General features: G+C 37.3%; 1 protein-coding gene across 1 annotated transcript in view; it reads right to left on the bottom strand.

Moving 5' to 3' along the window:
* The window catches only part of LOC124556014 (ubiquitin domain-containing protein DSK2), a 44919-nt gene extending 35622 nt beyond the window's left edge, over positions 1 to 9297 (bottom strand). Inside the window, exon 1 of the mRNA XM_047130052.1 lies at positions 9136 to 9297. Coding sequence (XP_046986008.1) covers positions 9136 to 9189 — 54 coding nt within the window. The 5' untranslated portion in view covers positions 9190 to 9297. The remainder of the gene's footprint in view (positions 1 to 9135) is intronic.
* Positions 9298 to 12194: the final 2897 nt, after the last annotated feature.

Here is a 12194-nt window from a genome sequence, read left to right as displayed (position 1 = left end):
TTCAGGAAGGTTCTACAGATGATGCTTTCAAAATCTTTGAGAACACATTACCAAAGCCCCTTATCCACTGATGATATTCTTCCCAGATCTGCAATCATCTGAACACACTATTTCAGCAGTGCACCTAGCTGCCATCTTCAGATGGTAACACTGTATGCTAATCTCTTGATTGCTACCATGAATGGCTGCCCTCATATGCCTCAGAAGACCAACAGCATGTGTGTCAGCAATCGTCACTGCTGTCCCCTAACAGAAGTGAATGTGCAATGCCCCGTGGTGAAGCTGGCAAAAATGATGAATCGCTGTCGAGTACCACTGTCAATACATTCTTGACCATTGTTATTTAAAGTTAGGTAAAATGGCTTCCAAATCTTACATCAAGGCTAACCTTCACAATGCTTTCTGCCAGTCTAATTTCATTAGGTTAAAACACAGTCCCAAAAGAGAGACACAGGTGGCAACCATTTGTGTCACCGTACTGAGGGACACAGAATGTTTAAAGACAGTGCTCTGCCACCACAGATTAGCAAGGCTGCATCAAACATGTTTGGCAACGGTGTTCAGCCCATCTGTGTTGAATGATTTAAATTGTACAGCCAATTTACGATTTTCCCACTGTGGCAAGAGGTTTGTAAATACTGGGTTTTCTCAATCCTACAACACCTTTTATTGAGCTAAAGAGCACTCTAGTCTTAGGTAGTGGATGAATACATTCTGTTGATACGTATCTTTCTAAAATTATTGTTATTTCTAAAGACAGGCCCCCAGGATACGTTAGAGAACCCACCATCCTACATGCACAGTAACAAACTGACTCAGCCAGCAAAATGTATTGACAGCGAGTCCTCATTTTTGCCAGCTTTCACCAGTGGGGTGCTGTACATTCATATGGGCTAAGGGACAGTTGCAACACTTTTTGTACACATGCTGTTGGTCTTCTGCAGTGTAGGAAAGGGCCACCATTCATGGTATGAATCAGTTCCAGCGATATTAGCATAGATGATTATTATTATTTTTTTCTTTCTTTTCTCAGACGTTATGTCTGGTCAAAAATGGAAAGTGACGCGGACCTTGATCAAGCGTGACTTCCTTTTAACTGTACGGTATATGTTATATTGCATTTAGGAATTTTCGGGTGATTGAACATTTATCAATAATTACGGATTTCTGTAGTTGTATATATAAGTTTGGATGTAGCTGTATTGCATTGATGTACTGGTGGATAGTGTGTGGTATGACTCCTGTAGTTGATAGTATAATTGGTATAATGTCAACTATATCCTGATGCCACATGTCCTTGACTTCCTCAGCCAGTTGGATGTATTTTTCAATTTCTTTTCTCCTGTTTTCTTTCGTATATTTGTTGTATTGGGTATGGATATTTCGATTAGTTGTGTTAATTTCTTCTTTTTATTGGTGAGTATGATGTCAGGTTTGTTATGTGGTGTTTTATCTGTTATAATGGTTCTGTTCCAGTATTATTTGTATTCATCATTCTCCAGTACATTTTGTGGTGCATACTTGTATGTGGGAACGTGTTGTTTTATAAGTTTGTGATGTAAGGCAAGCTGTTGATGTATTATTTTTGCTACATTGTCATGTCTTCTGGGGTATTCTGTATTTGCTAGTATTATACATCCACTTGTGATGTGATCTACTGTTTCTATTTGTTGTTTGCAAAGTCTGCATTTATCTGTTGTGGTATTGGGGTCTTTAATAATATGCTTGCTGTAATATCTGGTGTTTATTGTTTGATCCTGTATTGCAATCACGAATCCTTCCGTCTCACTGTATATATTCCCTTTTCTTAGCCATGTGTTGGATGCGTCTTGATCGATGTGTGGCCGTGTTAGATGATACGGGTGCTTGCCATGTAGTGTTTTCTTTTTCCAATTTACTTTCTTCGTATCTGTTGATGTTATGTGATCTAGAGGGTTGTAGAAGTGGTTATAAAATTGCAGTGGTGTAGCTTAAAATTGTCTACCTGTCCATAATGTAGGTTTTTTATGTCGATAAATCCCCTTCCTCCTTCCTTTCTGCTTAATGTGAATCTTTCTGTTGCTGAATGTATGTGATGTATTCTATATTTGTGGCATTGTGATTGTGTAAGTGTATTGAGTGCTTCTAGGTCTGTGTTACTCCATTTCACTACTCCAAATGAGTAGGTCAATATTGTTATAGCATAAGTATTTATAGCTTTTGTCTTTTTTCTTGCTGCCAATTCTGTTTTCAGTATTTTTGTTAGTCTTTGTCTATATTTTCTTTTAGTTCTTTAATATTTGTATTATCTATTCCTATTTCTTGTCTGTATCCTAAATATTTATAGGCATCTGTTTTTTTCCATCGCTTCTATGCAGTCGCTGTGGTTATCCAATATGTAACCTTCCTGTTTAGTGTGTTTTCCCTTGACTATGCTATTTTTCTTACATTTGTCTGTTCCAAAAGCCATATTTAAATCATTGCTGAATACTGCTGTTATCTTTAGTAATTGGTTGAGTTGTTGCTGCCAGTAGTTTTAGATCACCAATGTATAGCAAATGTGTGATTTTGTGTTGGTATGTTCCAGTAATACCGTATCCATAATTTGTATTATTTAGCATGTTGGATAGTGGGTTCAGAGCAAGGCAGAACCAGAAAGGACTTAATGAGTCTCCTTGGTATATTCCACGCTTAATCTGTATTGGCTGTGATGTGATATTATCTGAATTTGTTTGGATATTAAGTGTGGTTTTCCAATTTTTCATTACTATGTTTAGGAACTGTATCAATTTACGATCTACTTTGGTATAATGTCAACTATATCCTGATGCCACATGTCCTTGACTTCCTCAGCCAGTTGGATGTATTTTTCAATTTTTTCTCCTGTTTTCTTTTGTATATTTGTTGTATTGGGTATGGATATTTCAATTAGTTGTGTTAATTTCTTCTTTTTATATTTGTATATTTCCAATATTTGTAGTGGGGTACACTATCAAAAGTTTTTTGGTAATCAATGTATGCGTAGCGACCTTTGTTTAGTTTTAGCTTGATATGTCACCTCTGCATCTATTATCAGTTGCTCTTTACATCCTCGTGCTCCTATGCAACAGCCTTTTTGTTCTTCATTTATAATTTTGTTCTGTGTTGTATGTGTTATTAATTTCTGTGTAATGACTGAAGTTAATATTTTGTATATTGTTGATAGGCATGTTATGGGGCGATATTTAGCTGGGTTTGCTGTGTCTGCTTGATCTTTAAGTTCAGATAAGTTATTCCATGTGTAAGTGTATCAGGGAATGTGTATGGGTCTGCAATGTAACTTAATTTAGTTAGATGTTAATGTGTTGAGGTGAACTACTTTAGCCAGAAATTTGGTATTTTATCTTTTCCAGGGCCTTTCCAATTGCGCGTAGAATTAATTGTTTGGGTGACTTCATGTTGCAAAATTATCACTTCAGGCGTCCGCGGTATTATCTGTTATGTGTGTGTGTCCGCTTGTATCCACCGTGCATGCCTGTTATGTTGTACCGGGTTTGACCATATGTTGCTCCAGAAGTGTTCCATGTCTGTTATGCTTGGTGGATTGTCTATTTTAATGTGTGTGTTATCTATTGTCTGGTAAAATTTCTTTTGGTTTGTGTTGAATGTTTGGTTTTGTTTCCTTCTATTTTCACTTTTTTTGTGTGTTCTAAGTCGTTTGGCCAATGCTTGTAATTTCTGCTTCTTTTCATCTAATTGCTCTATCGCCTCTTGTTGTGAGATTTTACCTAACCTTTTTCGTTTTTTTTCCCCCTGACATTTCATTTCTTATGAATTGTGTAAGCTGTCCGATGTCTTCTCAGTTTTTCTATTCTGATCTGTAGCCTGTGTTGCCATGCTGGTTTTGTGGGTTTCTTCTGTGTGTTGGTTGGTTCTGATCTCTGCCTAGTGTGTATATTTAGTGTAGTGAATGCTCCTATATAAACCAGTAGCTGTAACTCTTCCATATTTTGTTTTGTACGATTGTGTTGATAGTTGTTTCGACTTGTGGGTTATTTGGTGGTCTATGCAAGAATGGTCTAATGTCTGTATTTGTGTCTTTGTATTATTTATATGTCAGCTGAAATTTTTCTTCTATATCTAACATGTGTGTCACTTTGTTTTCTATTTGTGCTTGTTCTGGTGGCTGTCTTAAGATTCCGTTTTCCTCTGATTGTTTAATTGATGCGTGTTGTTCTTTCTTTGTTTGTTTGTTAGCTCCGGGATGTTTGAGTCCATTACTGTATTTTCTTCTTCTGATTGTACATTATTTTGTTTCAGTATTTGTTGTACTTGTTGTTTGATGTTTTCTAATTCTGACTGGGGTATCCTGTTATTTTTTATTATTACACGTATCTGATCAACACGGATCTGATCAGCTAGTCCTTGTTCCGTTAAAAATTTTAATTCTGGGTATCTGGTAATAAATATTCTGTATACTTGTGATCTGTATCCAGTTGTGTTGGTTCCTAAGTTTGTTGCTTGGTAATAACAGAACATGAGGTTTTTGTTAACTTCATCTGACCATCTCATCCTCTGTCTTTGCTTTCCTTCTAGAGTGGTTGCAGGAAGCATACCCTGCAAAACACCTCCATTTGGATTTAAATCATCTTCCGTGTGGCTAACAGTGTCGTTATCATTGTGGACGGGCATAGGGTTCAAGCGTCGTCCTCGACCATGACAGCGCTTGTCCGAGGATTCATTAGTTCTGTCCTGAACCAAATAATCACACTAAAAGGGGGGTTAGCCCTATTAGTGGTTTGTTTTTTTCTTCGCCTTTTATGACTGGCAGAAAATACCAGATTATTATTATTGGGTGCTCGACATCATTGTCGTCAGTGCCATGATGAAAAGTCAGCAAGCAAATCTCGTAGGTTGAGACGAAGGCTGTCCCCACATGCGGATCAGTTTATAATACATTAAAGACTGTCACCCTCTCCCACCAGTTTACCGACGAGACTTGGCAGTTCACAAAATTTCACCACCCTTGTAACACAAATCGATATCTGTGAGGATGATGGGCATATCTCCAGCGACAATGAGGGCTGCCTTAATATCAGTATATAGAGCATATGTAGCCAAAATATGATGAACTGAGAGTGGCACACAACAAACTTCACAGATTGGTGGTTCTTCCCACCGGAGGAGGAAGCCATGTGTTAAAAAGCTATGCCTGATGCACAGTCTGGTAAGCAGAATCTCCTTCCAGCAGTGAGATTGATATATAGTCCACCACACCTTTGTGGTTGATCTGAGTGACCGCAGTTTGTTATTTGTCATCTGCAACCATTCAGTCTCCCATTGATGCATGATACATCTGTCAGAAAATAAGATGATGACATGCAAATGGATGGGAATTGATGGATGGCACTATCCCAACACGTTTACTTGGCACCTTTGTCGGCCATGTCATTGCCATATATTCCAATGTCGCCAGGTATCCAGCAAAAGATCACCTCCTTGCCTCTGTGTTGAAGCTGCTTTAAGGAGTCATGGATGAGCTTAATTAGTGGGTCTACTGGATACATTTGGTGAAATGCTTACAGTGCACTAAGAGAGTCAGAACAGACAAGAAACCTTTTACAGTGATGTCTTTGAATCTCCTCTAATGCTATCAGAATGCCATGTAATTCCCCATCATTTGTAAATTGTTTTGGAAGATGCACTTCAAAAACCCCATCAAGGAAAACAGCAGAACAATTGAGAGCATTCTCTTGCTGAGATCCATCTGTATAAACAACGATAAAACTGTGGTATGTACTTAAAATGGACAAAAAAATTAGCATGGAGTGTTTTCACCTGAACATGGTGGCCAGGTGGAATCCTGAAATAGTGTGTTCAGATTATTGCATGATTTGACTACAGACCCAAGAAGAATATAATCAGTTAATGCACCAGGAGAGTCAATGTAGCCAAATTTCTTATCTACTGTTTTATGGGAAAGAAGCAAAGTTCCTTTTTTAAAGTGACAAAAGCTGAGAATGTTTGAAAGAGCATTTGTGCTCTCCAGACTGATATTGCCGAACTATCTCCAGACTGACATAACTAAATCACTCTTCAGAGAGGTGCAGAGTACAGGCACTGGAGGCTTTAACAAATCATTTACACAGCAGTAATCAAAACTCAAAACCTATTTTATCTGAGCAGCAAACCCAGCAATACTTCACAATTGCTAAATATTTATGGGAGTTAGATACATGTCCTAATCTTCTGACCCCCTCCCCTTCTCGCTAAACTTGAGCCTTGTTCAATGTTACTGCAAACAAAACTTGATAGGGTATTGAAGTCTCTTGAAATGAATGGATGTTTTCTTTCTCAGTGTTTTAAAGGAGACCTGAACACTGCTGTTTAAGAAATTTATAGCCTACATCCACTTTAATTTTTATTACAGTATCGTGTAAAAATCTGAAGAAAATATGTAAAGAACTTTTTGATATTTTGGGAACAATGTTAAGCAACATTGTGTCTTTATGCAGTAGTATCTATTATCTGCAACATGGTAAATGAGCCGTTTATGCTTTTAATCAAAAATACTTCAGAATCTAAAAAAATATATTTCCTAACCTTACAGTGGTGGAAATATTCTCTATCGGGCTAGTCAAAATTTCAAACAGCGATACACAGACAACATAACTTTCAGCAAAGAAGTTTACTATTTTGTGTTATATTGGCACTTCCTTTGTACATCCCATGGAGAAGGGGCTGTTGACAGTGCTGAATGACTGCTGATACATCTGATGTCACAGCACATGAATCCTAGATAAAGTCCTCCTTCACTGCACGTCTTTTGTACAAACTGAAAAAACTGTAACTGATAAAGCTAATACAATAGAAGTTCCAGCATCTCAGGCAAAAAGTCAATAAGTTACAGCAGCACCAGAGCAATATATCTCTTCCAAACACTCATTGAGTTCAGTGTTCAAAGCACTGAGAAATACACAGTTGAGGTAAGTTTGTTTTGCGAGGACGATGGTGTACAGTTGACCACGGTGGTTGTATACGTTGTGAGGAATTGCGTTTTTTGGAAGTAATGGATAAATAATGAAGCCAATATTATCATCGTAACATTTTGTATTCACTACCCTTATGAAATTTACTGTCCCATTCAGGGAACTGTGACAGGAGCTATATTACAAGTGGAGAGGAAGGCACACTTCTCTGCATTACATTTCTGAAAAGGCAGCAGAACTGTTGAAATGAAGGAAATTAAACATTGGAAAATACACAGTCCAGTCATATTAATGTGGCCACTACCTATGTTTGACATCAACTTGCAATAGCCACTCAGACTGCAGGTGGCAGCACTAGCAGTGGAGGATGGTATAAAACATGTCAGAGGGATGTGGCATACAGCGCAATCATTGTCATAATGCACAAACAGAATGATGTATCTGATGTCCAAAAAGACGTCAGTGGCTTTCAGGTCAAGGATGTAAGGGTAAATCTCCAAGTAAATACAAAACCCTGACTTTCCTTAAACGGGATTCAATGAAAAAGGAAAGACAGAGTTGGTTTATTTCAGGGAGGCGACCAAACAGCGAGGTCATCGCATCGGTCCCATCGGATTAGGGAAGGATGGGGACGGGAGTCAATCATGCCCTTTCAAAGGAACCATCATGGCATTTGCCTAAAGCAATTTAGGGAAATCATGGAAAATGTAAATCAGGATGACCGGACGCAGGCTTGGGTCTTCTAATGTGAGTCAAGTGTGGTAACCACTGCACCAGCTTGCTCTATAGGACACCGCGACTTTCATTTTAAAACCTAAACATAAGCACGCTATCTTTTGGGTGCAATTATTGTAAACTAGGGCATATGCCCGAGAAAGATATGGCCAAAATATGACAGCATTTAGCAACAAAGGTAACACGAATGGTGAAGCAAACCATACACCTTTAGAAAAATAATTACGGTGGAACACATTTCCCTCAGTGGTGGTAATTAAAATGGTTTGTAAACATAATGACAAAAAAAAAAAAAACCTTAAATAAAATCACAATATTAAATACAAATAAAAACTTTCATTCTATATGCAACTTAGGTATCAGTAACTGCAACAGTTGCTAGTAAACTTATTTATCCTTTTATTGGAAATAACTACCTGCTGTAAAAGGGACATACAACAGAAATCAAAAATAAATCTTTCATGAAATACCAATACAGCCATTAACATTTTTATCTCAATTGAACACCACCAGATTTTGCTTCATCTTTTCACATAATCTGGATATCAAACACATGAAGACAATCAATACACATATTCGAGTCACAATGGGAATAATTCTACCTTGCTATTGTTAACAGCTCTGAAAGTTATATAGACTAGATGACAGCCAAAACAATACACTGAACTCAACATCTGAAAACCCTCAGCAGTGACTTCATGAATGCCAAGCAGAAAATTCTCCCACTGCAATTAGCTTTCTTTATAATATCATATGGCTACAGGTAACAATTATATGAAATGCAATGGCTTCATTTTTAGAGTCTATATGGAAAGAACTAAGGCACAAATGCATGCCAAACACCTTATGTGTGTAGGCGTTTCGTGGAATTTAATTTATCGAAACTGGCGGCTCTCTTTTGAAAAAATCAAGATATTGCACTTAGTCGCTAACGACTTATGAAAAGTAAACAAACAATGTTTTTCCATTTATCTGTGACACAGCTTTACCAAATATATATATGTTTTATGAAAACTGCTACCAATGGTGGATTTGACATGACAACAGAGTAAGTTTGTGTGAACAACAAATGACAGTGTGGAAATAACAAAGCGTGAACTTTTCCAAAATTACTTGAGGCAAATGCGGGGACGATTGTCCAAGAAAACAACGGTCGATCCCTACCACCCGCCGTCGTCACCTCATTACAGACCTGTGAGTCTTTACACATGATTTGCCTTTATATTAAGCTCAGAAAATACAAATCATTCTGAAATCACACTTGGAAGATTAATTTACTTACAGCAGTTGGGAAAATTAGAAAGCACCGTCAAAAACGTTTCGCACACAATACCATGTTCTTTTTGGCTTGCTTTCGAAGTTACGAACTGTCTGAAAACGTAAACTTCGCTACACTACATACACACTTCTTAACCCCTTGTCGTCGCTGTCTACGTATACTTCTATTTCTTACCTCCACCGGTAGCAGGGTACTGCTATCCGGAACTTTTACACTGATTTTCATCATGTTCCAGCACTCAGTAAGAGATTTGTCTGAAATTGGTCTCTGGAAGCAGACGCCAAACTCTTCACAATTTTCAAATATCAATTTCCATCACTATCGATATTACGAACTGCAAAGATGAGAGTCGGAAGCATCTAGTGATCTCTGGAAGCACCATTCAACAACGTTCTTCACAACAGTCTAGAAAGTAAAATAATCGCATTTCATTACTGTGAGTCATCATTCATCCAAGTTCTCGTTATAATAATTTCCTTGAATTTTACACTAAGGTATTCGTTTCATTTTTGTCTTCCGTTCCGATGACGCCCTGTGCGAATCATAATCAGTATGCACAGAAATCGTACATACAGGGTATTCTGAAATTCCCGTTACAAACTTCCAGGGCTTGCAGAGGGGAGTGAGTAGATAATATTTTGAACTGGAACCCATGTCCGGATCGTTTCCGTGCTATAATTATTTGAAAACATGTTGGTAATGCGACCACTTTTACAAGTAACTGATTAGACATGACCAAGCAAATCACTTGTTTTACAATTGAACTCATTAATAGCTAAAGATGTTGCTCCTGTACTCGTTGACGGGCTCTTTTCAACGTGATACTGTACGGCTTCTTCTAATTTGGGTGTGTGACGTCTCCTTAGAGAATCACAGTCACGCCTGCTGACAGTGACATTTCTCAAAGTCATTGTCTAATTGTGACGAAAAGGGTATGCCATGGAGACGGACGTCGTGGAGAACGATCTTCATACAGGCGACGAATCGCTCTTCCATTACTGTGAGCTTCGCCGGTCAGAAGGATCATGTCAGTGTATTCTACAGATGTGTAGATTAGATTAGATAAGATTACATTCAGTTTTCGTTCTATGGACCCAAAAATGATGTTATTCTCGTGGGTGTGGAACATATCAGAAAGTATAACATAAAAAACAAAATACATTTGAATACAATACTTACTACACTGATCATTTGTCTGGAAACTGTCAAAATACATTGCAGTAAACTGGAACTGCTAATATTTACAGAATAAATACATTGTCGGAATGAAACACTGTTATGCACTTTTAATAAATTTATCACACACAGAATACCTAATCTTGGCTGTTGTGATCAAGTGCTGTCAAAACTGAAATGTAACATACATTTTTCCTTAGCTTGCCTAATAGTCCCTGTAAAGATATTCATCTATAGGTTAGAAGGAGTGGCCTATCAAAACGTCATTCAGATTCTCTTTAAACCGTGCTTTATCTGAAACCAAAATTTGTATGGTGGCTGGCCATTTATTGAAAATGCGTGTTTCTGAATATAGGACCCCTTTTTGGACCAAAGTAAGTGATTTTAGGTCTCTATGTAGATGGTTCTTATTCCTAGTATTGATACTATGTATTGAGCTATTGGTTTGGAATAGAGATATATTACTTGCAACAAATTTCATTAAGGACTAAATATACTAAGAAGCAGTGGTTAGAATACAAAGTTCTGTGAATAGGTTTCTACATGGTGTTCTTGAATTTACACCGCAAATGATTCTTATTACACGCTTTTGCACGCTCAAAACTTTTGCTTGGTTTGATGAGTTACCCCAGAATATGATCCTGCACGACATAATAGAATGGAAGTAAACGATGTATGTAAGTTTTTTATTTTATGCATATAGTGGGTCTTTTCAAAGTTTAAAGATAGTGTACTAGCTTTAAACCATTTATTAATGTCAATGAAAATTTGATTAGCAGCTGTTTCTCAGTATTTAATTCACTTGTTACTTACTGCAATGTTTGTATCCTCTGCAGACAAAACAAACATAGCATCTGGCAGTGTAACTATGACGAGAGATCATTAACGTACACAAGACAAAGCAATGGATCCAAGATGGAACCTTGAGGAACACCACATCTAATTAATTCCCAATCAGATGAAGGCTGACTGATTACTCACAGGTAGTTCGCAGTGACACCCTATGTTTTCTGTTAGTTAGATAAGAATCAAACCCTTTCGGAGCAGTGCTGGTGACACTGTAATATTTTAACTTACTTCAGAGGATGCTGTGATTCACACAGTCAAAGGCTCTTGACAGGTCACAGAAAATGACAGGAGCCTCAAATTTACTATCTAATGAATTAAGTATATTCTCACTGTGTCAATAGCTTTATCTATATCAGAACCATTAAGAAACCCAAACTGTGACGTGGACAATATATTATTTGCAGTTAGATGCTTAAGGAGACACTTGAGCATAACTTTTTCAAATATTTTTGGAACAGCCAGCTAAAGTGACGTGAAACTGGCCGATAGTTTGATGGTGTCTCTTTATCTCCCTTCTTGTAACGAGACTTAACCTTACCATATTTTAGCCAGTCTAGATATCTTCCACTGATAAGAGATTGATTACACATATAACTTTAGATAGAAGTCAACTTGGATGAGCACTCTTTGATTAACTTCGTTGATATGTTATCATACCCCCTAGAATACTCGGATTTTTAGGATTTTATGATGGATGCTGCTCCTTTGGAAGATGTAAGTGTCATTTCCATTTCACTAAACTTATTTTTAAAGAATGGTCTCAGATAATCCATTACACTGTTCACCAAAGCTGATAACCCCATACTGTAAGCAACAGAAACAAATTACTTGTTTAGGAGGTTTGCAACACCACCTGCACTTGTTACCAATGTCTTATTTATTTTTGGAGCTATCTGTTCATCTTCCTTTTTGACCCCACCTGTCTCTGTCTTCACATACAGTTTTTATTTTTTGCCAGATGTAATTATCTTTTTCTCATAATAAAACTGCTTTGTTTTCTGGATTACTTGCTTCAGTACTGTACAGTATTTTTTGCAATGCATTACAATGAGAACATCAAGGCTGTACCTAGATAGTAGATAGTCTCCTTTTTGTCCCACATGATATCTTTATTCCTTGTGCAATCCATGGTTTATTTTTTGACTTCGTTTGATTTGACTTACCTTTAGGGGAATACAATTTTCAAAAGCGGAAGTAACTTTATTAAT

Source organism: Schistocerca americana, chromosome X (assembly GCF_021461395.2).
Source record: "Schistocerca americana isolate TAMUIC-IGC-003095 chromosome X, iqSchAmer2.1, whole genome shotgun sequence".
NCBI classification, from domain to species: domain Eukaryota; kingdom Metazoa; phylum Arthropoda; class Insecta; order Orthoptera; family Acrididae; genus Schistocerca; species Schistocerca americana.
The sequence above is the reverse complement of the archived record's forward strand: the minus strand, read 5'-3'. Positions and strand labels throughout refer to the sequence as shown.